The sequence below is a fragment of the Podarcis cretensis genome, assembly GCF_951804945.1.
Source record: "Podarcis cretensis genome assembly, chromosome: 7".
NCBI classification, from domain to species: Eukaryota; Metazoa; Chordata; class Lepidosauria; order Squamata; family Lacertidae; genus Podarcis; species Podarcis cretensis.
This window is the reverse complement of record NC_137176.1, coordinates 93,522,821-93,549,670: the sequence shown is the minus strand read 5'-3', so window position 1 is coordinate 93,549,670 and position 26,850 is coordinate 93,522,821. Positions and strand designations below refer to the sequence as shown.

The following is a 26,850-nucleotide window of genomic DNA, read 5'->3' as shown; positions in this document are numbered from 1 at the left end:
TGGGGCAATTCTGAGCTGGGGTGGCTATTGTCAAGCTGGAGTTCCTGGGCAGCCCTTTGGCTCAAGTGAGCATGCAGGAGGGAAGGGAAATTTCTCAAAGGAAGGGAAATGTGGTTAAGAGAAAACAAAAATTACAGTCAAAAATCGGTTCTCGAATGTAATCTGTTCCAGAAGCCCGTTTGGCTTCTGAAAGGTTTGACAACTGAGGCACGGCTTCCGATTGGCTGCAGGAACTTCCTGCACTCAAGCGGAAGCCTCGTCGGATGTTTGATTTCCAAAAAACATTCAAAAACCAGAACACTTCGGAGTTTTTGGCGTTTGGGAGCTGAAATGTTCCAAAATGGAAGCGTTTGGGAACTGAGATTTGTTTGTATATGGAGAAAGCAGAGGGCAAGAGGAGGCATGTGGCCACCTGCAGTGCATCAAGAGATGTGCTGTTTGTGGGCACTTCTCAGTGCCTTGCTCCAACTCCCCTCTGCCCGCTGTCTTTGCATCTCCAAAGAGAAGGCATACCAGTTCTGGATAAGAGAGCCCCAGTTAGCTACTGCCTTGGCCAGTGCACTCAAGTAAATCTCAAGGTTTTAGCTTATCCGTTCTTCACATGGGGACACACTGAGCAGACCACAGGCACTGTTGGGTCCCTCACTTCAGAGGTCTTTCCCTAGTCTGCTGTGGAGCTAAGAAACTTGGCTCCTGTGTATGTAGCTGAAACTCTGGGGCTGCCGTGCTATCCAGTGGGGTTGGCACCAGTTAAGGAATGTTGGGTGAGTCAGCCACACATTCTTGCCGGCTGCCTTGCCTCTCTGTCCTCCCCTCTCGCTCCACCCTCCGGCTCTTGGGAACTCTGTGGCTGAGCTAGGAAGAAGGCAGCCTGGCCACTGAGGCAGTTAAGATCAGCAGATGCCACACAATCTTCCAGCCATTGACATGGGCTGCCTTTTTGCATCTGGCAGGCCTACAATAGCTGCTCAGCTCCCCCTGCAAATCTGTGGTCAACCCTGTGCCTGTGTGGATTTCTCTAAGGGCTTTGGCTCAGGGAGTTCCTCAGGTTTAGTATACTAAACACGCCACACTGGCGCACTGCACAGGCCGCCCGAAGAATCCTGTTGGTCAAATCTTCATATGGACCAATAGTAGTGTAGAAATAGGAAAGTTTTGCCAGGGGGATAATGGAAAAATTTAACCCCTCCCCCCCCAAAAAAAAATTCTTCTGGGTTTTTTCCAGGCGTTGATATTTCTAGAGTGATGTGTGAGCAACCACACCCATTGTAAAGGGTGTAAAGGGGTGTCAAAATCCACTTGTCAGGTGACTAAGCCCAGTGTATCCACCCTTCGGCTTCCCAGACTTCCCAGTTTCTCATTGAATGCCATGGTCAGTGATTACCTGCAACCACTGGGCTTTTATGTTTTGCCCTTGTGTGCATTTAAGTGGCTGCCATCTGGTTCTTGATTGCCTGAATCTGGCCCCTATTTCTACTGGCTGAAGGCAAAGCCCTGTTTTCACATCTGTCGGTGCCTGAAGGATGACACCTCTGTGTGGGGTTGCCAACCATGGGGGCCAGCCCAGCTGCTTGAGGTCAGTGGCAGTGCTGCCGCACAGCCTTGCTCATCTCTCTTTTCTGTTGTTGCAGAGTGGAAACAGCTTCCATGTCTTCGACCAAGGCCAGTTTGCCAAGGAAGTCCTTCCTAAATACTTCAAACACAACAACATGGCCAGCTTTGTCCGGCAGCTGAATATGTGTAAGTATATTCTCTGTTTGGTGCACAGTTTGTGTGCTTGACTTCAGAAGTCTCTTGCGAACACGAGGGGCTTGCCTGAAGGTAGGGTTAGGGCACCTTGGCAGTTTGTCAGAACATGAGCTGCACCGTGCAGGACTTGTGGGCAAAAGTGCTGGGGCTTCTCAGACTGGCCTAGTAGCTTCTTCAGGTGTAGTGAAGAAAAGAGCAACGTCCTCTTCTGCCGTACGGCGGATCATCTTGGCACAATTAGGTTAGGATCAAATGCTTGGCACTGTTCACATAGAATTGGCATTGTCTACGAAAAGTGTCTGGGTTAAAGAAAAGGTTGATTACCAGGCCTGCAAGCAGGACTACAAGGGGTCTGTCATGGAGGAGCTTGTGCCTCCTTAGGTGGGACTCAAACAGGAGGTAGAAGGTTCATGGAGAATATGACTGTGAACAGCTAATGGCTCTAAATGTGAAAAACGAGAACTCCATCTTCAAAGAGGGCGTATTCTGAGTTCTAAACAGGAACGTCCATCACTGCTTGTGGCCAGCCAGGTGCCTCGGGGGGGGGGGGAACGAGTTTGGACTAGGTGAACCGTGCTCTGCTCTAGCAAGGCAATTTGTGTTTCCTCCTCCTGGAACACCTGCCTTGCATTTTGGGAGCTGAGATCATTCGCTGATGTGCTATTTTGTATGATTCACTTTGGAAAGTTGGCTCAGGAAAATGACAGCATTAAGCAACCTGCAGACTCAGCAGATACTACTTTCTGGTTTGGTTCTGGGGGAAAGCAAAGTCTCTGAGTTGGGAGGTCCAGTTGCCCTACAGGCTTACGCTGCATGTGAAATACAGGCTGGCTTCTCCAGCATTCCCCTGACCTTCTTGCCAACCTGCTCTGCTCCTTTGCCTTCCAGATGGCTTCCGGAAAGTAATCCACATCGAGCAAGGCGGTCTGGTGAAGCCCGAGAAGGATGACACCGAATTCCAGCACCATTACTTCCTCCGCGGCCAAGAACACCTCCTGGAGAACATCAAGAGGAAAGTAACCAATGTGAGTCCTTTGTAACAGGCGCTGGCCCCAAAAAGAGCTTTTGAGGAACAGACGGAATGGGATGGAAACAGCACTGTTTCTTTCAGCCATTACCTGCCTTGGTGCTTCAGGATAGTGCAGAGAGTGGGTTTCTGCTTCTTCCTTCTCAGTGTTTTTGGCTTTTGCCTTGTCTTGTCTGAATTTTGGTTCAGATCACCCAATTTGAGGTGGCCTTTGATAAACACCTGGGTGGGTGAGTGTGTGTCCATGCATAAGTAAGCTCACAGAAGAATATGAACTTGCCAACGCGCCACCTCCAGTGTGCTTCTGTGTATGGCAGGAGGCCCTGGCAATCTCTCCTCTTCTTGTACTTTTCTTTTTGCACTGCTTGCCTTGCTGAGCAGCCTGGAAGTCCCTGGCTCAGCTGAAACCATCCTGTAGGCTAGGATGTCTTACATATCATGCCATGTTAATCAGTGCACCTCTCTTGCATTGAGAATGCTCCCTAAATAAGCCCGTCTGTAAATTCTGCAGTCGGTTGGCTGTCCTCATGCCTCTTCAGTCTCTGCTTATCTGTGGTGCCGCTTGTGCATGTAAACTGTTCGCCAGAAGCAACAAACTGTGTTCCCAAAATTGTTTCATGAAAGCAGCCAGTGGCGTAGCGTGGGGGGTGCAGGGGGGGGCCGGCCGCATCGGGCGCAACATCTGGAGGTTAGGGTTAGGGGGCGCAAATCCACGGGTTAGGGGGCGCAAATTACTTGCTTTGCCCCGGGTGCTGACAACCCACGCTACGCCACTGAAAGCAGCAAATAGCTTTCTCTCTGAAACTGAGATTAGCGGTTCTCCTAACTGAGGAGAATCTACACAGAAACCTTACCTATGTGCCCCTGTTTCCATACTCTCACTGCCCCACCCCGCACTGTTCAAACTTGCTTGTTTGTTACTTCCCTGAGCCATGCCCCCCACAAATGCTTGAGGGTGTTTTTTTAACAGTCAGTGTGTATGTGGGTGTGTGTAAGTAAAATTGCAGTACACACACACACACAGCTAGAAAATTCAGAAGCACATCATACTCTGCCATGCAGTAGCCAAGTAGCAGAGTGGCAGTGCATGCTGGGAAGCACAAGCAAATAAAAGTACACTTCAGTGAGCTGTGTGCTTGCCTGTTGTGCTGGCATATGGCTGATCCTACCACTTTTTGGATGGGCTCAGGAAGCCAAGGAACCCAGGAACGCCTTTGCCAAGGCGTGCAGCTTATACGGCATTGGTCTTCAGCAGCTTTGTTGGACTCTGACTGCAGCTGTCTTTGAGAAGAGGCAGTGCACACTCTGTCTGTGATGCTCAGCCAGCTATTTTCTCGTTTGGAAGCCATGAAGAGCCATAAGTAAGAAATCTCCCTTGCCTGCAGGTATCTGGCATAAAGAATGAAGATATCAAGGTTCGCCAGGACAGCGTGACAAAGATACTGACTGATGTCCAGGCAATGAAGGGCAAGCAGGAGAGCATGGACTCCAAGCTGATAGCCATGAAGCAGTATGTACAATGCAAGGGGCAGGGGGGAAAGGGTATTCTGGGTTTGGGAGGGGGAGTCTACCTTGCTCTGTGTTCTAGCCCCCTCTGCTGGCAGGTAGCATAATATGCTAACCACCTGATTGCTGCAGGAATTGAACTCACTCCTTAGCAAAGTTTCTTGCTAGGTCATGGACTGCTTTGTTTTGTCTTCACCCAGCATGTTGAGTTTTCAATGCTAACGTTGTCTCTTCCATCTAGGGTGGTGTATCACCCATTAGCCGCCAGGGTAGCGTTAATAATAGCAAAGCAACTATTGATGCACCCATAGCACAGTTAAAATGACAAGCGGCAACCACAGTTGTTAAACTAGTTAGCAGCCCTTCTGACAGGTCCCTGCTGTGTAACTTATGGCACTTTACCATGTGGACTTTGCCCCGTTATTGATCAGTTTTCCTCTTGTACAGTAGTGCCCTTGTTAAGAGAAGAATAAATACCATAGATTCTGACATATTAGGCGACTGGGCGTATAAAACGACCTGCAACTTTTGCTATTCAATTTTAGAGTTAGAGAGTCTGAGTGCCGCCAGGGGCAGAGCACGCACCCCTCCACTGCCTCTGCTGTCACAGCAGCAGCAGCAGCCCGAGGGTAGGCGTTTGGCGGGTGGGCGAGCGCTGCACTCGGAAGGACTTTCCACGTCCCCTTCTGTGGGGCGGGAGGAGGAGCGACGGCAGAAGGAGCGCCTCTTCTCACCGGCTCCCTCTCCTCCTTCCCAACGCGTATACCTGGCGTATAAGACAACCCCCGACTTTTGAGGTGATTTTCCAGGGATAAAAAGTCGTCTTGTATGCCGGAACATACGGTACTAATTTTTAAAAATTACATCAGCAGCTAAGATTATTTTTTTTTACAAATTAAACTCTTGGTGGAACAGTGCTGCTTTATTTTGACACTGACAGATAGAGGCACAGGCTGGTTCCAACTTGGGAAAGGGCTTTTTTAAGACCACCATAGTTGTGAAGGGCAGGGGAAAGGCATCTGCACTCAGCATGTGGGACAAGATGAGCCCTCTTCGCCCTGATCCAGGCCCAGGGCTCGTATGTGCTCCACTTGGAGTTTACAGAGCAGGGAGTTTCTTGCCTGTGTGGGACAACTGCTTAACGTTTGCTTATCCCAGGCTATTGAGGACTTGAAAAATTTGCCTTGCCTTCTCTCCAGGCACAGGTGGAAGGTGAGGCATGCAGTGAGCAGCTGGTGGTTGGCAGTTTGTGTTCTGGCTCAGTTGTAGGGGAGACCCAGGAAGGAGTGTCAGGCGCTTTCCCCTGGGGAGTGGAGCCTCGAAAGGAGGGCTTAGCTTGCACCAGAATTCCCCAGAGCACTTTTCCTGCACCCACACATTTGAGAACTTAAAGGAAAGAGTTCTGGAGCCCAGGGGACATTTCTTCAGGCTGGTTTGATGGCCAGCAATGAAGCCCCTCTGTAAATCATCTGCAGCTGCAGAGGATGGCTCATTTTGGCATGAAGGCAAAGGCTTGCAAATCCCACTTTTCCTGGAAGATTAGTCAGTGGTTTGAAGCAGCAACCCCTTCCTGTTTTATGGCGGCTGTGATGCCCCTCCTGGCAGCTTTGGGCCCAGCTGTTCTCTTGCCAGGACAGGAACCCTGATCCCTCCAGCCGTAAACAGCTTGACTCCTCGTCCATGGAATGTGGAGCCTGATGACCACTCGGTCTCTTGAGTCATCCAGTCTTGCGGCTTTCTGGTGGGGCTTTTGCCATTCTGAAATGTTGCTGGCCAAGGTCAGGTTTTGCCTAGCTGCTTGAAACCGCTTACAGAAGGGAGGGTATTCCAGGCGGACTTGTTGCCCGGCTGTGCCCTAGAGTTCCTCTTCAAGCCCAGAGACCAGGCCTGCATGCTTCTTGCCTGTCCGCAGTAGTGCTGCTTGGGGTCATAGTGTGGCGAAGCTTGGCCTCCCTGTCTTGGTTAGACAGTGGTGTCTGGGAATTAAGGGCTTCAGTACCACCTCCCTATCTGGCAGAAGAAAGAAGCCTAATGGTGCCTTTTCAGAACCTCATTCTCCTTGGTGTAGACCGGGGGTGATTCAGCTCCACAGTGATTTTGTTCCTGCTCCATCAAGACTCTGCCAATTTTGACAAGAACTGCAAAAAAAGGAAAACAATATTTCAAAGTAGACTCAGTGCTGGGTATGGCAACTTGCTTCCTCCCCTCATCATCAGTTTGAGGCTGTGATGCGTGGGCAAGGGAAGAGGGGAGTGAGTTGCCAAACCCCTTCTCATCTGTGGAGGAGGGACAGTGTGTGTGCTGGTGTGTTTCTGCCCACGTGTGTCTTGTGTGTATATATATACTCCTCATGTAGACAAAGAAATGACTGACTTAAGAGATCAAAAAGCTGAGGGAGTGCTTTCTGCTGTCCGTAGAGGGCACAAAGCTTACTTGCTTAAGCATAAGCTCTGAAGTTCTTGAGGAGCCAGTAGTGTGAAGGTTTGTTAGCTGTGCTTCATCTTGGGCCTCCCCTCTGGCCAATCCAGGGTCATTCTGCTTGTAGCAAACTCTCACGGGCCCCAAAGAGACAAGCCTTCCCAGGGCAGCTTCCTGGGCTGATTCTTCTTAGCTTCTGCAGGCACTGCAGAACTACTGACCGCTGCTGTGGCCTGCGCAGGCCAAGCCAATTGCCGGGAGCACATTGTTCTCACTGTGCAAAATCACAGTGCCCCGGAAGAAGGGAGGAGTAAGGACAATACCTACAGTGGTCTTCTTGAGTTTAGTGATCCCGAACTTGAAGGGTCTAAACACAAGACCCACATAGGAAGATTGGCCCTCTTTTTCGTTAAAGTATTGTAACACCATCAATGTTAACAACAACAACAACATTTATTATTTGTACCCACTCATCTGGCTGGGTCTCCCCAACCACCCTGGGCGGCTTCCAACAAAGATTAAAAATACATTAAAATGTCACACATTAAAAACTTCCCTGAACAGGGCTGCCTTCAGATGTCTTCTAAATGTCAGGTAGTTGTTTATCTCTTTGACATCTGATGGGAGGGCATTCCACAGGGCAGGTGCCACTACCAAGAAGGCCCTTTGCCTGGTTCCCTGTAGCTTTGCTTGGCACCTCAAGGAGTACAAAACAGAAGACTGGTCCCTCATTAGCTCCCCCTCCTAAAAAAGACCACTCAGTCTTTGGTTGGGAGATAAGGAAGGCCTAATATGGGATGGATGTGAGCAAGTCCACCTCCATATAGCTGGCCTTCATTTTGGCTGGGAAAATTGGTAGGCTCATGTTTTGGTGTGCATCTGAAGAGCTTAGGGGCTGCATCCGACCAGTGGTCCCTCTGGGGAGACCGCATGAGCATAAGAGCACTCTGATGTTTCTCAGCATGTGGCATTTAAAGCGCTGGATGTAAAAAAAAAAAGGGGGGGGGAGATCTGAAGGAATAAAGTGTTTGTAGCAAAAGGTTGGATGGGTAAATGCAAGAGGCCATTTTGGCCCAAGGGGGCTTTTAGAGCCCTGGCTTCGAATCCTGCCCTGACTGCGAAAGGGAATGTTTTTATTGTCCGCCTCCAATGCATGCTTGTAAAGGCCGATGGGCATAGTGGTGCATAGTGCTGTATAGGAGATGTTAATGTTTAATAACTAGCCAGTCCCTCCAAAGCCAGAACAACACTTAGGGGGCTGCTGTGGGGAAGGCAGGTGGGCTTTGGGGGCCCAAGCTTGGCAGTGCTTTGCTTTGGAAAATCTCCCTCTCGGCCTTTGAGAGCGTCAGCTTCCGCTGGCCTCTCTTTCCCCTTCCTATGTTTTCATTTGTTTTCAATCCCTAACCACCTCCTAAAAATGGAATCTGCAAGCCAGAAGCTTCCTTTCAGGGATTTTTTTTTAAAAGTTTGGAGCGGTTGTGGTTTTGAACCTGATAGCTGCCTTTTAAAAGCTGCTGTTGGCTCTTTTATCACGAGACGTGTAGCTCCTGAGCTTGATGTCTCCTAGGTGAGCCTAGCAAAGGCTTCTTGGGGGCTTGGGAAGCCAGACTCATGTCAAATGCAGGACTCATGGCCTTAGGCCTGGTTCCAGATCCCACATCCAGCTGGGCTGAGGCTGAGGGTGGTGAGGGAAATGGCACCAGGCGAGTTGCCTGCGCTCTGCTTTGGCCCTCGTGGCTGTGGAACCATCCTTGCAGTGGCCCTCGGCATCGGGGTGGGGCATTTCTGGTGACTCTCAGGATGCTGCTGGACTCCAACTCCCAGCATGCTCCCTGACAGTTGGCCAGGCTGACCGGGACCAATGGGGTGGCTTGGAGCCAATCAGCGTTTAGAGGGCGGCCATCCCTGTGCTATGGACATTAACCCATTTATTCTGGCCTTGAGTGAGAAGTAAATCCACATATCACTATGATTACGTAACATGTTTATGACCTGCCTGGAAATTCTTAATTAATATAAGACTGTTTTGCTTGTTGGCTTGATTTAAATGGTATCATTTATGTTATTGTAACCAGCCCTGGGGTCTCCTGCTGAGGGGTGGGGGTGATGGTAACAACAACAACAGCAGCAGCAACAGCCTCTACCAAACTTCCAGTATAAGAGTCAGGGTGGATTTGATTTAAATCACAATTGAAATCACAATTGAAATCACTAGTCAGTAAGACTTGATTTAAATAATTTTTTTACAGAAAGACTCATTCTTGCTGGTATAATCGTAATATTAAAAACCAGATGAAGGCTTCTTTTTTGGAATAATAAATATTCAAAGTAGTTTTTACAGTTATATCAAAAATTACTGATTTGGTTATACTATTAGAAATACATAGACAGATAATTCTGAAATTATTGTGAGGTTTAATAAGTTAACTGTGAACACTTATTAGTTGACTGGCAAGCACTTCAAGGTCTCGCCAAAGAGAATTAGTAAGTTAACTGTCTATATTTGGACAACTTTTCTGGTGTACTTTATTGGAAGGAGAAAAATAATAATTTCCTTAATAACAATTTAAACAATTTATTTAACTAAAACAACAGCATTATAGCATATGTATTCATTTTTGTTAACTGGTGTGGTTAAACATTTTTTTAAAAAAGAACTTAGTCTGAGTTTTAGCACACATGAAAAACTTAAAACAAATCCTTAATTCCTGATGAATAGCCTTTGGACTATAATGTAACTTAAATGGAAACTATCTTTAGAAAGTTTTTTCCTCCAATAGCATTTTATTTTAAAAATCCGATTTAAATATAAAAAAAAATCCGGTTTAAATTTTAAAAAATCTGATTTTTTAAAAAATCATCGATTTTTATCCACCCTGATAGGAGTATTTTGGGGGGATAACAAAACAAAGGGTGCAGATTATCTTAAATATGATAGCTTTGATAAGTTCACCACCAAGGGGAAGGTGAAATCAGCCGGTCCTGCCACTCTCGCTCTCTCTGGTCTCTGAATCCTCGCAGGCCTTTCTTTCCAAGCAGGAAAGCGAGGCAGGAGGGCCCCGGTTGATCTTGCTGCAGTGTCTTCTCCGTGAGCCTAATTCTAAACAGATTTCTGGGAGCGGGGGCCGAGCGGGGTGACTGCACCTGTGTTTACTGGGGCCTTCCCCCAGCCGCCTTTGGGGGCTCCGTTTAGCTTGGCTCGGCATGTCGAAGGCCTGCCGCGGGGACGCCGCAAGTACTTCCTCCTGGCCAGACTGCGTTTACAAGGCCCTGCCGTTTTTACAAGGCCCCCGTCGCCCACAGAACGAGGAGGTTTAAAATTTCTCTTGGTAAAAATAAATCTGAGCAGACACCCTTATCTGGCCTTCTGCCGCCACCATCCTCTTCTTCCCTGCAACGGAATTAGTTTCCCTGATGCGGCACCTCTTCCCCCTCCCCCTCCTCCCCCTGCTAAATCATACCAAATAATAATTCTGACCTGTGTTGCTCTCTTTATGGTTCCAAAAGCAACAATATATATTATCCTTCTGACACTCACCAGAGGGGATATTTTTTGCGCTGGAACATTTGCAGAAAAGATTGCGTCTGTCAGTAACAGGCTGCAGAAAAGCTGAGCTTGGGCCTAATGGAGCCAGCGAAGGGATGGCCAAGCTGGAGCCGCCAGCCTCCTCGGAAATGCCTCATTAGAGGAAGCTGCCGGCCTGCAGGGACCCGGGGCCCGAAAGCAGCCTTGGCTAGCCGTGGACAAGCAGGAGAAGGAAAAAGTCTAGGCTGGGAGCGGTGGCGTGAGGGTTCGCTGCTTCTCCCGACTCTCCTGCTTGCAGATTATGTCCTGATTGTTGGTTTAAGCCAGTGCTTTCCAAGCGTTTTGTTTCGGGGGCCCTGCCCTCTTGGTTCAATCAAATCATCCCCAGTGCCCCCTACTGTATAAAAAGCATTATTCAGATCAGCGGTTTGCACAGCCCACTAAGGAAGATCATGGCACAATAACAGTCGAAACAGTAACAATGAATTGCACAGTTATTCCAAACCCAATTAACACTGTGTAATTAAATTAATTCAATTAACTTGATCCAGTGATACCAGCTTTTCAAAGTCGGATAGGCACTTCCCCACTTATGCCCCCTCACCTCTTAGCACCTCCCTGGGTACTCACCCCCAGGGGGCGCTACCACCCACTTTGGGAACCACTGGTTTAAATGGGGGGTAGAAGGGGATCTCGGGGGAAATTATCTCCCCCTCCTGTGTGTGCGCGCATGTGCTTCTCAGTGGGTTGGATCAAGTTTCCAGCTGCCAATTTCATCACTTTTCAAGACAGGTATTGCGCTGTGGGTTAAACCACAAAGCCTAGGACTTGCAGATCAGAAGGTCGGCGGTTCGAATCCCCACGACGTGGTGAGCTCCCGTTGCTCGGTCCCTGCTCCTGCCAACCTAGCAGTTCGAAAGCATGTCAAACTGCAAGTAGATAAATAGGTACCGCTCCGGTGGGAAGGTAAACGCCGTTTCCATGCGCTGCTCTGGTTCGCCAGAAGCGGCTCAGTCATGCTGGCCACATGACCTGGAAGCTGTACGCCGGCTCCCTTGGCCAGGAAAGCGAGATGAGCGCCGCAACCCCAGAGTCGGCCACGACTGGACCTAATGGTCAGGGGTCCCTTTACCTTTATTTTGAAAAGGAGGCTTGGCCCAGCCCTTGCCAGGATCAGCAGCCAGCCTCTTGAGTTCCCGATTCTCTCCTTTAAGACTCCCCCCACCTGCTTCCCCCCAGGGCAAGGAAGGAGGCTTCCCTGCCGGCAGAGTGCCGTTTGCTGTGTAGAGAGGAGGATCCCCTCACGTAACAGGAGCCAATACTCTGCCTAGGCAGCTGGCTGAGGTTTGGGAATGAGACATCACTTGCAAGGCCTGGACAAGGGGAAGAAGAATCGCTGTAAATCTCAGGGAAGGGAAATAAATGCCTTGCTTCCATTAAGGAGGTGCAGGAGATTGGAGCGCTGGCGTGGAGGAGGCTCCCTGGCCTCTTCCTTTCCAGCTGTCTCCTATTAATAAGGCTTCATCCTTAAGAAAACCAGAGTGATGGCAAGGTGGCCTCCTGCCTCTCTGACGGTGACCCCGGCCCCCTTGTGCACCAGGAGTCAGAGCTTGTGGGGCTCCAGCCTAGCCTAGCCAAGGAAGGTGGCTGGTCAGTTTCCTTCTTCCCTCTGCCCCCTGGCCCATGTTTCCAGGTTCAGCCTTGCCTTGCCAACAGCTCCAATTAGCTGGAGCATCTGAGGGGTGCATATTGAAGGCAGGTGAAGCTTTTTGAATGTTGGAAGATTCTTCATGCAGCGCAAACTGTGGAACGCCTTCCCCCAGGAGTCATTGGTGGCCACCAACCTGGATGGCTTTAAAAGAGGATTAGGCAAATTCGGGAAGGAGAGGGTTGCAGAAGGCATGATGGCTCTTCTGTGCCACCAGGATCAGAGGCAGCAATCCTTTAAATCTCAGTTGCTGGAAGCTGAGAGGGCTCTTCTGCTTGGGTCCTTTGGACTTTCCACGGGGGCATCTGGCTGACCACTGTGAGAGCAGGTTACTGAACGGCTTGGGCCACAGGCCTGATCCAGCAGGTTCTTCTCATGTTCTTTCTAGTCCAGCTCCAGCCCTCCACTTCCTCCTTGTGGGGCTGGTGGGGAAGCTGCATCTGCTCCATCTTCTGGGCTTCAGGTGTCTTAAGCCACGACCAGTGTTCTTGAACCCCAGGTGTTGGGCCGCAACTCCCACCATCCCCAGGCAGCTTAGCTGCTGGTCAGGAGTGTTGGGAGCGGTGGGGTGACTCCACAGCCTGTCTGAAGGGCTGGTCTCCCCCCTGCACCCACACACATAGTGTGCACGGCCCTCTCCGCCTTGCTGACTTTAACGACTCCAGTCTTCTGGCTGATCCTGCCTGAGGCAGAGACGCTGGGCCAGGCTTTTATGACCTCTACATTAGACAGTTGTAATGTGGTGTGTTACTGCCTCTCTGTGCGAGATGCTGCATGAATTCCAGCTGTTCTGGCGAGTTGCACCGCAGCCCCTGCTTGTCACGGGGGACTTGGCTGGCCCGCAGTCAACCGTCAGCTTCGTCTCAGAATTGCTTTGATGGGCTCTGAGCAAGACACTCGTTGTGAACTCTCTCGCTCTGCGTCTGTCTTTTTTCCTTCTCCTTTCTTCCTCCTTGCGCACAGCTGCGCTTTGGGCTTAGTCACTGCTTGAGATCATCTGAAGCTGGTTTTACTGGCCACGGTGTTCCATGAGGTTAAGGACTGCTTGAGTCGTAGTTTATGGCGGGCTCAGATGTGTGAGCCGCTGCCAGCTGCGGCCTGAGGCCGTGCCAGGAAAACCTGTGCTTCTGACTGCAGGCTTGCTGCTTTGTGTGCCGAGGCACCTTGTCCTGCGCCTAAAGTGGCCTCTCAACAGGCACCCACCTCTTGCCCCAGGGGAGGGTGCTGGGGGAGGGCTGGGGAAAGTACCGAGAGGAGGTGCTTCATCTCTTCAGAGACATGGTGTTCAGCCTGTTCTGGGTGCGATCAGATTTTGTAGCCGGGGTTGGGCGCTACTCCTGGCAAGGGGTCGCTTTCATCATCTTGGGCCAGTGGCAGAAAAAAACTGGCCAAAATTATATATAAAGTGTCAAGGCCCACCTTTAAATCCCCGTGCAATTTAGCAGCACCATGTGATCCACAGCGCTCCAATCTGAGGTGAGGCGGGTGGCGACTACTGAGACAGTTTTGCAGTGGTGGCCCCATTATTGTGGCACTCCCTCCCTGTATGGACCTGCCAACCTTGTTGTCATTTCAGCACCAAAGAAATTTTAATTCTCCCAGACCCATTTGTGTGTGTGTGTGTGTGTGTGTGTGTGTGTGTGTTTAATACGTTGTTTTGTATAGCCCATCAGATTTCTGAAAAATAGAAAAAACTGCCGCCCTTGCAGAGCATGTGGTGTGCAGTCTGGGATTTTTGTTTCCCTACTGTGGACAGACAAGTTTTGACCCTGTGCAGCCATTGCCCAGTTCCATTTGATTCTGGAGAAGGGAGCAGCTTTGCATCCTGCAAAGTGAAGAGGCAGCAGGCTCAAGCCAGCAACAAGCTCACCCCTCAAACAAGATGGCTGCATCTCCCTCCTTTCTTGGCTGCTTCTACTTGGGCACCTGCTGTTATCACCCTTGCCATATTTTTTTTTTGCAAGACTCTCCTTTCCCTTCCTCCCAAATTCCTGCCAGCAGCCATGTGATGAAGTCGCTGTCTGGCTTCCTCCAGGCCTTTGAGAAGGCCTGTCTGCAGGTGCTGTGCGGCAAGCCCCTCTCTGCTCTTTCTGAGTCGTACCATCCATCCTGGCTCCCTTTGATGTTTAAACATTGCACAGTGCAAGGGAGAGGGCAGAGGGCTCAGCAGTGCCGTGCTGGGACCCTTGGCTGATGGCCTCATCTCCCAGTGCTGTAATGACCAAATGGGAGGGGGCTCCTTTCAGAATCCTGCTAAAATAGTTCCCCTGAGGATTTTAATTCTGAACTGCAGGCACAAACCACCCACTGCATCCCTGGTTTTCCTGCCACATGGTATGCCTCTCATCGTAATGACTTGCGAGGGTCTGTAACACCCCAGTCCCAAGGCAGGTCCCCAAGTGCCCTGGTGCAAGGGCCTTTTGTTTAAAGACTCTGGCCAAGGGAATGTGTGGATGGAGAAGCTCCTTCTCTCCTTTCTTGGAAGGAGTGGGGTGAACCCACACTATAATAATAATAATAATAATAATAATAATAATAATAATTTATTATTTATACCCTGCGCATCTGGCTGGGTTTCCCCAACCACTATGCAAAGGAGTTGGTGCAGCTGGTGGTTGCCTGTCCAGTTTCTAATAAGCAGGTGCCTTCTGGTTTAACTTTTAAATGTCTACAGAAAACTCCTCTTCCCCCAGGGCTATGCAGGCAATTAAGAATACATTTCCCTGCAATGGTTTATTGATGTCTGTTTATGACCTTTTTTTTTTTACATGTTTTTACTGCATGGCTTTATACATTTTTGTTGCAAATTACTTTGATTTTTTAAAATGAAATAACGTTCTATAAATATTTTTATAAACAGAAAGTGTTTTCCCACCCTGCAGAGAATAATTCCTGGAATCGCAAATATCCACCTACTAATTGAGAACAACCTTTCATCCCTTCTGCAAGGGACCCCTTTGGAGACCCCACCTTAGGACAAGGAGGGTGACCAGCAGACGCCTTTCTTTAGCACATCCCCAGAGCTTCCTGTGAGCAGAAAATGGGTCTTCTGCACTCAGGAAATACCAGGGCAAAGTAGGGGGTGCCTGTGGGAAGGAAATGCTGATCAGAGTGTTGGGTGCAACTGAGGCTGTGGAAGGAGTCAGCTGTCGCTTGCCGCCTTCCGCAGTGCAATTTTGTGTGCATTTGTGAGCAGCTTTCCTAGGGTGGCTCCAGGAAAGGCCAGGGGGCTGTCCGTCCTCTGCAGAAAGATCTGGAACCCGTGTGATGCAGAGTTTTGGCCGAGCTTGGACATGATGCTCACCGGGTGACCCTGAGCTAGCTCCCCATTCCCCATGTGAGCCATATATAAGGCATAGGGTGCCATTTCTGCCACACCCACCCACCCAGTGCACCGCCTCCCATCATCAGCAGAGCAAAGGGACAGTCTTCTGACTCCTCTAGCGGCCTCATAGTTTTTAGGAGAGCACGCAGAGGGGCGGTGGTCTCCAGAAGGCCTGCAAAGAGTTAACAGCCCTTTTTTTGAGTGGGAGGAGGGAAACTCAAAGACTTTCCTTCGCACACTGTTTTATAGAGCAATTAAATGGCGGTGAAGAGTTTATATGGGCCGACTTCAAAGGTTTCATTTCAGGGGTTATGAAAAGATCTTAGGAGTGTTTTATTTATCCAATTTTGTACCAGAATGACATAAACTCTTACCCTCTGCCCACCTGCCTCTCTTAAAACTCCCCCTCCCCGCCCCCAGGGGGGGGGCCAGAGTCCAGGCTCCCAGGCCTGCCTTTCCACATCCTCCTCCCAAGCAGTTTGTAAAGTGAGGAGGCAGGTGACCCAGGATCCGACCGCCCTGATCCTGAGAGGCCTTCAGGGGGCTCAAATACTCTTGTATTTGCAAGCACAGTTTGTGGGGAGGGGGCTTTTTAGTGGCAAATGAGCCTCGGTAGTCTCTGTCTTTGATGAGAGAGCATACCATGGCTGCAGCTACATCACCGACCGCACCGAGCTGAGATTACTTCATTGCAGGGGATTGGACTGGACCAGACAACCTTGAGGATCCCTTCCAACTCTACAGTTCTATCCAAAGTCACAATAAATTTATGCTAGGTTTTAGAGTTTCTAAGCCCTCTTGTTCCTGAAGATCCTCAGGAGATGTCCTTCTTCCAGTTCTGCTTTGCTATTGCGTGAAATAGGGAAGGGTGTGAAATGGGGTCTTCCCAGTTTGGGGTACTTCCCTAAGAAAAAAACCTGCCAGAAATTATGGCCAGGGTTTTCCAAAGACACTGCTAGGACATCCCTCCTGGGCCAGACCCAGGGTCCTCCTCTAGCTCAGCATCCGGGTTCCACCAGCCGCCACCCAGATGTGCCGGGGGAGCCCACAAGCAGGCATTCCCTTGATGTTCCCCCACCCCAGTCGCTGCCTTGCTACCCCTGAAGAGAGAGGCTCCTTTAGCTGTGGTGCTGAATAGCTGCCCACCGACCTGCCTCCCTCAAATTCGTTTCACTTGGTGGACCACCCACCCGCGTGCCTGTATGAAAAGCTTCCCCAAGGAGAGAGCGCTGGGTGTCTGCGCATTTCTGCTGCTTTTTATTGCTTGCCTGCATTCTGGGTCGTTAATTGCTTTTGCAAATTTTGTGATGCTTGCTTTTATACGGCTAGCTGCTGCAAGCTGCTTTGATGTTAAATGCAAATGAAGGGCAGTATAGGAATTTAATAAATAACAACAACAATTTTAAAAGTAAATGAAGCTTCCAGTATGTCTAGCCCAGAATAAAAATGGGCATGTATATTTTTCAAATATAAATAGTGGAAGTATATAAAAATAAACACTATTTTCCATCTTTCTGTAGGTTTTGTTTCATTTTGAAAAAATAAACTTTTGATTTACAGTTTATTGTTTATATTTTGAATTGGATATTTATGGGGGCACCGTATTTTAAGTGCTGAGGGCCCTGTGAGATGTTCATTCAGCCCTGCAGGCTTCCTCAGGCAGGCAAGAAAGCTGCCGCTCCCAAACTGATTGGAGCTGGGGCAGCATAGATTTCTCAGCATTTCCTAGGAGTCGGTTTCCATCAGCTTCTCGAAACGAATCGGTTACTGTGCTGCAGCCTTTTCTGTCTTCACCAGGCCACATTCAGCTGCAGTCCTGAGCCATCCATCCCCCTTTCAGTCCCCACTCCTCTGATCCATGAAATAATATTTCCACAGTCCCTTTGGAGTACAGCCTGGAGACTTGCATGGAGGGGGAAGAGGGGGCAGGAGGGCAGCACTAGCTCAGGTGGAGTAAGGGTCCTTTGTCAGTCCACTGGCTGGAGGAGCAAGGCCCTGTGCCATCTTGCCCACCCCACACCTGAAGAGCCCAGCCTCCTCAAAAAGCCTCAAAAGAAGGCAGGTGCTTCCGTATCCCACCTGGGCATTGGGTGCCAGCATGAAGCAGCCCCCCCCAAAAACTCTCTGCTGGAATTTTGTGGCAGGAAGACACTCTCTTTAGTGCAGAATTCAAACAAAAAGCCTGGGTCGTTGAAATGCCCAAATTCAGAATGAAAAGGAGAAAGTAGAGACGGGGAGGCTGCTGCACTCATGACTCTCACAGACATGACCAGGCTAATTTGGCTGCCTTCTTCCTTTCCAGTGAGAACGAGGCGCTGTGGCGGGAGGTGGCCAGTTTGCGGCAGAAGCACGCCCAGCAGCAGAAGGTGGTGAACAAGGTAAGCTCAGCCTTCACTTCTCAGCAAAAGGCAGCTTCCTTCCTGCCCTGCGGGCCACACAGTCAGCTGGAGGCCTGGGGCTGCTGACCTGCAGGGGGCTTGGCCAATGGACCCCCCAGAGCCTTGAGGGTGAAGGGCCATTGTCTCTTAAGGACAGGAAACAAGACCTCTTTCAGCCAGCCTTCCACTGCCTTGGCATGATTCTAGATTGGAAGTTTTATATCACGGTCTTTCCGATCCAATTTTTCTCTCTGCGTAGTTGGCCCATCAGATCCCCACATTCTGTTTTTTCAGTCATGGATTTGTGTTGCTGTTCCACCACCTGCCACACACACCAGTCAGGAGAGCCTCGCAGAATGTAGGGGGATTCCCCCCCTTCCACCTCTTTCGGGCACATGCACAGATATTTTTCCCCCTGAGTGTGCACCGCTCTAAAACCAACAACAACAATTTCCCCTGCGTGCATGAGCAGTGCCAATTCCACATCAGGAAGCACTCATGGACTACAGAGCATGTACAGAGCGGCTTCTGTTTGCTCATGAAAGAACCCCACATACCTGTCACTGGGAGTGAGGTCTTGAGTCCAGCCTGCTGGGTTTTACGTGCTGGTGGTCAGCTGTGCGTGTGCTGGGGGAGATCTGAGCAGGATGGACCTTTCCAGAGTGCCTTTGGATCTCAGTCCAGCAGGATTCCCCCTCCTCCAGCTGGAAGTGTGCATCACGCATGGTGACATTCGTTTTCTCTCCCACAGCTCATCCAGTTCTTGATCTCGCTGGTGCAGTCCAACCGTATCCTTGGAGTGAAGAGGAAGATGTAAGTGGGCTTCATCCAGAGGCCGTGCTTTGATTCTCCTCTTGGCTGGAAGCATCTCCCAGGGTGACTCTGAAGGACCATCCGTGGCCTTTAAGCCCAGCCTCTCATGGAGACATTTGCGCCTGGAAAACTCCAGACTTGCCCTTGAGAAGCACCTCTGGGAGGAATTCCCATCTGCGCCCTGCCTCTTCCTGCCTCTACTCTTGCTGTGCCCTTTCTGCAGGAATACTTTGGGCGTGGTTATCTGCTCATTCCCCCCTAAACACTCCTGATCCATTGATTATGTTTCTGCTGTGCTTTGAGTCTCCTTTTTGTAGCTTTATGATCTGTGATTCCTATATGACGGGGCTGGACTAGATGACCCTTGGTGTCCCTTACAATTCTGTGATTCTTAATTTTCTTCCTCCACATAAGGCTGAGAAGCACCTACATGCTGCTTGTGAAGTGGGCGGGGGGGTCTTTGAAACCAAACACACACGAAGGGATATGGCTATATGATTTTGCAAGAGGGCAGCTCTCTTTGGTCCAGCAGGAAAGCAGGAGATGCCTTAAGGCTACAGATGGGCTCAGATGCTCCTTTGCAAGAGGACAGTCCTGGAGTGGAGCACGCGCAAGTGGCTTCAGTGGACTCCTAGGTCCAAAGAAATGGGGGGAACCCCCAAGGCCAGCTCAGTCCCCTCTGGGCTGCACACCTGCTTTGGTCACTGTCAGCCAGAGTAGCAACACAACCTGCAAACCCAAACCCGTTTCAGGGCTCCTGATTCCAGAAAGCATCCTGCAGTGTCTGAGCTGACCCTAGAGCAGGCATAGGCAAACTTGCTCCTCCAGATGTTTTGGGACTACAACTCCCATCATCCTTAGCTAACAGGACCAGTGGTCATGGGTAATAGGAATTGTAGTCTCAAAACATCTGGAGGGCCGAGTTTGCCTATGCCTGGCCTATAGGGTGGGCTGCCTGAAACTGCCTGTCAGGAACGATCTCTTCAGAAGTTCTGTAAGCAGTCTGGTAGCCCCTTTGGTGCCTGCCTGCCTGCCGCCTCTGCTCTCTGTGCCTCACGACTCTCTCTGGCTTTCCCTTCCAGCCCCTTGATGTTGAACGACAGCAGTTCGGCCCACGCCATGCCCAAGTACAGTCGCCAGTACTCTTTGGAGCACGTCCACAGCCAGCCTCCCTACTCCGTAAGTATTTGGCTTGGGCAGAGGGAAGCTGGGCTCGGGGGCAGCCCCAAGGAGGCAACCACCTTTTGGACCCTCAAGGCTCCTAGGGCCTCATGCCAATATCTCTCCTCCTCACAGGCCTCCCCCCCGGCATACAGTGGTGCAAACCTGTACTCCCCGGACCCCTCCGCCAACTCCGGCCCCATCATCTCTGACGTCACAGAACTGGCCCAGTCCAGCCCCTCTGCCTCTCCCAGCAACAGCCTTGATGGAAGGTACGCAGCAGCCCGGCTTTGCTTGGTTCCCTGTGTGGGTGCCCAGATGGGCCTGGAGGGCACAGTCACTTCTGGTTGCAGGGGGAAGGGACGTCCAAGGCACAGAAATGGGGAAGCTGCCTGGGGGGTGGGGGTGGAACAGAACTGCCTACTGCACAGGCCCCAAGGCTCTCTCCCAGCCAAGGCTCTCTTGCAACTCCTGGCCTTTGGCAGCTGTGGCCGGCAACTTTTCCCTCTGTGTCCAGGATGGCTGAAAAGTGGGGTGGCTAAAAAATCATTTGAGTCAGTCAAGATTTTCAGCAAATTTCTAAACCAAAATGATGGGGTGTGGCATAGAAGTCACCAAGGGCCAATCAAGTTTCAGAGGCGGTGATCTCAGGGTTGTTCTTTCCATAGCAGAACTGCTCAGGCCAGGCCTGCAGGGTGTTCATTTACGCACCCTTTGCAGATTTTAGTTATTCTGGGTCACTGTGTGCTTCTGTGGAAGCCGGAATTCTGCCATCCAAAGAGGGAGGGAGGGAGAGAGAAGCACCCCCTGCTTTTCGTTCACAAGAGGTTTTGCCCAGAAGTCCCCCTTCTTCCCACGTGTGGTTGATTTTCCTTCTGCTCCCTTTGACCTGTGACTCACCCAAGGCTGGTGGACTGGGCTGAGCCCCAGGACCCAAAGAGGGCAAGCAGCATTTTCTGTTGGTGCTTGGAATGCCAGCCTGAGATTCGCGGCAGATGCAGGAGCTTCCTTGCTGTGCAGCTTTTCGTCTGGGCAGAGCTGTCTTGGCCTCATTGAGGGCACTCCCTTTGGAGGAGCTGCACTGAGCCCACTTCTGCCCCACTGCAGCCACATGTTCCCCATCCCTGAGCTCCTGGAGGGACACCAAGGGCATTTTTCTCAGAGCCCTGTGCCCAGAAGCCCTTTGTCTTGTGCTGCTGAGCCGTGAAGGGTCCGCTTGGCAAAGCCTTCTCTGCGTACAGGAACCCGTATCTCCCGGCCCTTGAAGTGGAGGGGACCTTCTTGGTTCTCTGCCCCAGACAGTTCCCGAGGCCAGCTGAGTTGTGACCCGAACGCTGCTGGCACTGGGGCAGAATCACTCGCCACAGCGGCAGCCCCCGTCTCTCGCCCTGAGTGTGCCTCTCCGCCAGGAACCTTTGCTTCGAAATGGGAACCAGATGCTTGCCTAAGTGGGTCATCACAGCTTTGTTCTTTTATACCTGGCGACAATTCCAGTGGGGCTAATTGAACCTCCCACATAAAGCCGTTTCGGGGAGTTTGGGTACTGGAGGGAATTTCCATCTGCCAGAGAAACTATGTTCACCCCCCCCCCTCCTATCTTCATCTCTCTTTTAAAAATCCCCACTGCTGAGAAGCCACGGGTGGAGGAGGGGGTGGCAGAGCTTAGACTGATTCATTTCCCAAACCTCGGAAAAGAGGAAACGTGTGGCAGGACGAGCAGATCCAAAGGGCGGAAGCTTCCTGGGGTTGTCTGAGAGTCCTGCGCTTCCCAGAGTGGGCCATGGCAAGGGGGCTCTGGGGGTGTAAATGACTTTGGAAAGCTGGTAGCACAGGATCAAGCTCATCAGTTTGGTTGAATTAATGAATTAAGTTTATGGTATTATTAATCTTCCTTAATGGAGTGTGCAAACTGCTATTCTGAATAATTTTTACAGGGTAGGGCAGGGAGCACTGGGGAGGAGTTAATGGAGCCAAGGGGGTGGGGGCCAGAAAAAGTTTGGCACCCACCATTGTAGAGAACAAATGGTGGCAGCTGCTGACCATGTAGGAATACCACTGTCTGCCCAGGGCTCACGTCTTACTTTCTTTCCATCCTTCCGTCTTAGGAGTAGTCCTGTGATTCACATCAAAGAGGAGCCCCCCAGTCCCTCTCGCAGCCCTCTGATTGAAGAAACCAGCCCCATCGGCACTCCTGCCATCGAGAGCCCCCTCTCTCCCTCCGCCTTCATCGACTCCATCTTGCAGGATGAGAAGCCCAGGGGCGTCATGGCCGCAGCCCCTCTTGCCGACAGTGGCGGCAGCAGCACAGACGCTGAACAGGCCCAGTCCCCCGAAAAGTGCCTCAGCGTCGCCTGCCTGGACAAGTAAGTTTGGGGTGCGCAGGGAGCACCTGGCTGTTGCCCGACGGTTACTGGCTGGATCCAGTGGGTCCCTAACCTTGTCCTGCTGTCATCATCACTATCCTTATCCCTCCCCCCATTCTCTTTGCCAAACTGCTTCTTTGTCTGGGGGGAGGGGGGGGGTTATTGACAGCATTTATATCTCACCTTCCCCCTCAAGGAGTTCAAGGTGGTGCACTAGGTGCTCCTCCTCATTTTATCCCCACAACCCTGCAAGGGAGGTTGGGCTGAGAGGAGGCAGTGAGTGGCCCAAGTGGCAATGTGAACCTGGTCTCTCAAGTCCTGGTCCAGCGCTGCCTCTCGCCAATGTGGCTGTAGCCCATTCTTCAGGCACGGTGCAGCCTGGATTGCCAATTGCTGCAGCCCTGAGCTGAGCCACTTTGTCCCAGGCTCGACTCCTGCTTTCCCGTCTCCCTCGGGGGCGCCTGGTTGGCCACTGTGGGGCAAGATGGGCCACTGGGCTGATTTAGCAGCCAGGCTCTTCTCATGCTCTCGCATCAGTCCTGACACAGGCAGTGAGTCTGCAGCTGGACTGAAGCCGTTCGATCTGAAGCTGGAGGCTATGGGGCTGGAAGAAAGCTAACTTGCCAGGGAGAAGATCACTAGGCTAGTCTGCCCCCCGGCCTGCATGTCTTCTAGGTGTGAGGGCGGATGAGGTTCTTCCATAGAGTCATAGAACTGTATAGAGTTAGAAGGGACACGCAAGGGTCATTTGGTTCAACCAATGGCAATGCAAGAGTTCTTCCCCCACTTGTCCCTGGGTGGGCTCGAACCACCAACCTTCAGGCGCACTGCAGCTGAGGCTCAGTTGGAGCTGGGCTTCTGCATGTCTCCATTTGTCCCAAGAAGAGGAAAGGCCAGGATTCCCCTCCAGCCCAGGGATCCTGAGATCTCTTTGCAGTGCCAGGAGAGCCAGGCGTGGATGTCTTGACCCTCCAGGTCTTGGAGCAGACAACCTTAAGGCTGGTTTTAAACTTCTAGCCAGCCCATCCCAACAGCTTAGCCACAAGAGCCAGTGGGTGGTCAGTGAGAGAAGCCAGGAGCACCTGGTTCCCAGGAGAGCAAGAGGCAGCAGCCCCTTCCCTTCCTCTCTCTCTTTCTCTCTCCGGAGTCTGGCATGTGGACTCCTGGCCTCCCTCATCGCCTGCTAGAGTGGTGGCGCTGTCAGTGGTGTGGAAGGAAGGCTCCAAAACTCAGGAGGAGGTTCCCTGGGCCAGATAAGAGGGTGGTCCTGCAGCACTGACAGAGGCACAGGGGTCCTAGCAGAGGATGCCCAATTCTCAGTGGCATATTTGGAGACAGGTGTGGGCTGTTTCTCCTCCTCTGCAAGGGTTGGGTGTGGGCCTTGCCAGCCCACTGGACCATGCATGGGGGCTTCATAGTGCTGGGTGCTCATGCCTCTGTGCCCCTCCCACAGTTGCAACTGGATTTCCGCTCCGGACAGAGCATCCTGGCTTCCTAGGCCCATGGCACTCCTTGCTCTATGCTCTGGGCATTCTTCAGTGCCCTGTGTGTGAGGAAGCAGGAACTCCCAGGGGCTGCATGGCAGAGATCAGGGGGTGCGGGTCAGTAGCCCATGCCACAGGACAAGCATGTCCACACTCAGATTGCACACTTTCAGTGGAGGCCTGCCAAGGAACCTGGAGATCTGGAACTGAAGGGAGAGGTGATCTGTGGGGGGGGGGCACCTACTTTTGCTCCCCAGGAACAAGGAGAAGATGGTGGATCACAGAAGTGCTGAGAGGGCTGCTCCTTGCCTGTTGCTGGAAACCACAGGAGGGGAGAGGGCGTCTCTTGCACTCGGGTCCTGCTTGCGAGCTTCCCATGGGGACACCTGGTTGGCCACTGTGGGAATAGGTGCTGGACTAGATGGGCTAGATGAGGGGAGTTCCTCTTAGGTTCTTACCACCAGGGGGCAGAGGACATGCACTTCCTGTCTTGGGAAAGTCGGTAGTTGGATGCAAAACAAGCCGGTTGAGGCCAGTGAGTTGCAAGGGCCGGGCTCTGCTGGTGGGATTTGGAGGTTTCAGCCCTCAGTCCCCCAGAGAAGCGCAGTTTGGATCAGGCACCTGCCCCAAGGAACAGGACTCTGTTGCCCCTGGAATACGCTTGCTGGTTCCCCTGTGCAGGCAGCATCCCACCTTCCCTTCTCTCCCTGCCTGCCTGCCCCGATGTGGGATCCCTCCGGTCAGCTGCTCTTTGCTCTCTTCCCAGAGTTGATTCACACCCAGGGCCCCCCTCTTGCTCTCCCTGGAGGGGCTCGGCTGCCTGCCCTTCCTTGCCTTTTGAAAGTAACCTCTGTTTCCTCCCTGAAGGTGCCGAACTCTCTGGGGCTCCTGAATCCGAGTCTTCCTCTTCTCTTTGTATCTTTCAGTTTGGCTCGCCCTCCGCAGATGTCCGAAGTCACCTGCCTTTTCCCCAGCCCTTCCTCTGCCTCACTGCACTACAGACCACAGCAAGGGTTAGCATTTACATTGCTTGCTGCCCCCCAGGCACTGCGCCACCAGGGAGTGCTGGGGGGAGGTGTCCCTTCTGCCAGGCCCTCCGGCGCTCCTTCCACATTGTGCTGGGAGGGTTATTTACTTTGGGGATCGGGTGCCACACTCGGTTCAAAGTGGAGTTGAACCCACAACGTTGAAAATACCTCTTTGAAACGCCCGTCCCTTGTGGCTCGGGGGTGGGGTGGGGAAAGGTAAACCCTGAAGCACCTTTGTATGCTGAAGTAATCCCTCCCAATATGGGGCACCCCATTGAGGGACACTGTATCTCCGTGGTGGAGCGCCAGAAGATCCCAGGTCCAATCCCTGCTGCAGGGCCGGCCCACCCGGGAGGCAAGGCAAGACGACTGTCTCAGGCGGCAGGGTCCACAGATCCTGCCCCTAAGAACTGCACCCCCCGTTTGTTCTGTTTCACGTCCGTCTCGGCTGCAAACAGCGGCAGTGCTGTGGCGTCCAGCCCGCTTCCTCTGCGTCTCCCTGCTTCTCTCGGCTACAGCAGAGTGTCTTGCGCAGCAGTGCACCTGTGCAGAAGGAATCTCAGGCATGCAGAGAAACTCTCGTACAACTGCTTCTTGTATTCTACGAAGCGTTTATCATACAGCAGCAAAACAACAGCCAGGAGAAAGCGAAGACACGATGCTTCTCCTGTCGCAGCCAAAACAGAAAGTGAAGACGTTTTCACTTCCCTAGAGCTAACCCTCTAAGCTCTGGGTATCCTCACACCGTTAGTGCTGCAATGGCAGCAACAGCCACAGTGCACTCCTTGAAGGTCAAATCTGTGCCCCTGCCCCAAATGCTGCCCCTACAGCGGCCTCTTGGCGAACAGGAGGTGCTGCCGGTCTCCCCCAACCCTGCTCGATGTAGATCTTCACTTGCCCCTTCTTCCTTGGTGGAGTTCTTTGTGACTGGCAGCAGGTTTCCTGGCTTTTTAAACATGTACAGAACTGACCTCCTGCCTGACCTGTCAAGCCTGCTTCAGGCGATTTGCCTTCGGACTGAGCGGCCACAACTCCTGGTGGAGAGTTTGCCCCAAATGCACATCCCTTGTTCCCCGTTTGTCTTTGAATGGCTCCGCCCTTCCCAGTCCCCATCTTCAGTCCACGTCTATAATCTGATTGGGCAACTCTGGGGCGGCCCCCGCCTGCCGCTCCACAGCAGGGGCTTGGGCCCAGCCCTTGCATGCCCATTGGCTCTTCACCAGCTTCTGCTGCTTGGGGAGGGCGCTGGCCCTTGAGAGCCCTGAGTCTAAGCAGTGAGGCTTTTCCTGCTGATCTGTAAACTGAACCAAGGCAGGCTTGCAGAAACCGGAAGGGTTACACATGTCAGTGTTTGTTAAAAAAAAGAAAAAGGAAAGGGTTCTGACCTCCCTTTGTCTCCTCAGCCTGGTCCTCAGACCCTTGTCGGCATAAAAGAATCCACAAGAATATCCTTGAAGAGTGCTTTCTGCTTTTATTCTTAAAAGTCTTTGTGCAAAAGCGACTGACCAGCTTTCACTATCCAACCAACCAACCCAACAACAAACTAACATTTCTCTCTCTCTATACACAACCCAGCGCAGGCCGCTGACTCATGCTGACCCAGCTTTTTTAAGCATTAAAGAAACAGCGGCCATTTTAGCCGCGACAACACACTGGTAGCCGTAGCCACTGGGTCTGTTTGGGGTGGGGGTGATGGCAGGCCTGTGCAACGGCTATTCCAGAGCAGGAAGGAAGGGATGTCTTGCTCCTCTTAAGGTTTTGGGCAAGGAGGCTTCTGAGAGGCTGATTCTCCGCTTGTGGCCATTGAAGGCATTTCCTCCTCGACCAAAGAGCAAGCCGGAGCCCTTGGTGGGTGAGGGGAGCACAAGGGGGCCAGGAAGATGGGGTGGAGATGCACTTGGCCCAGAGGACCCCTGGGAACCATGAGGAGAGCCCTGCTGGATGAAACCCAAAGAAGCCCTCCTCACCTTGTGGCCAACCAGGTGCCTCTTGTGGGGAAGCCCCTCGAGCAGGAGTTGAACTCTGTGGCAGCCCTCTCCTCCTTCCTGCTGTTCCCCAGCCGCTGGCAGTTCAGGGACACGGGCCTCTGGTCCTGGAGGAAGCAGGCAGCCATCCTGGCCCTCGCTGCCATCTCTCTCTTCTCTCGTGCCCCCAGGAACGAGCTGAACGAGCACTTGGACACCATCGACTCCAGCTTGGATAACCTTCAGACCATGCTGAGCACCCATGGCTTCAGCGTGGACACCAGCGCCTTGCTGGACGTGAGTCTTCCGCTCAGGAGTCCCTGCACCTAGCGGGAGGGGCAGCCTGGGGGAGGGGGGTTGTGCCTCACTCACCTAACATTAATGTCTGCTTTCCCCCCTC

The 26,850-nt window shown here is 51.8% G+C and overlaps 2 protein-coding genes across 3 annotated transcripts in view; both read left to right on the top strand.

Moving 5' to 3' along the window:
- The window catches only part of FBXL6 (F-box and leucine rich repeat protein 6), a 173,768-nt gene that overhangs the window by 78,091 nt on the left and 68,827 nt on the right, over positions 1-26,850 (top strand). The window lies entirely within an intron of this gene.
- HSF1 (heat shock transcription factor 1) overlaps positions 1-26,850 on the top strand; it is a 43,743-nt gene that overhangs the window by 14,647 nt on the left and 2,246 nt on the right. Inside the window, exons 2-11 of one of the 2 annotated variants that reach the window (XM_079984363.1) lie at positions 1,632-1,740; positions 2,638-2,774; positions 4,162-4,286; positions 17,562-17,637; positions 18,389-18,450; positions 19,533-19,629; positions 19,747-19,883; positions 21,717-21,974; positions 24,385-24,471; positions 26,642-26,747. In XM_079984363.1, coding sequence (XP_079840489.1) covers positions 1,632-1,740; positions 2,638-2,774; positions 4,162-4,286; positions 17,562-17,637; positions 18,389-18,450; positions 19,533-19,629; positions 19,747-19,883; positions 21,717-21,974; positions 24,385-24,471; positions 26,642-26,747 — 1,194 coding nt within the window. The remainder of the gene's footprint in view (positions 1-1,631; positions 1,741-2,637; positions 2,775-4,161; positions 4,287-17,561; positions 17,638-18,388; positions 18,451-19,532; positions 19,630-19,746; positions 19,884-21,716; positions 21,975-24,384; positions 24,472-26,641; positions 26,748-26,850) is intronic. The other variant, XM_079984364.1, reaches the window with a different exon arrangement.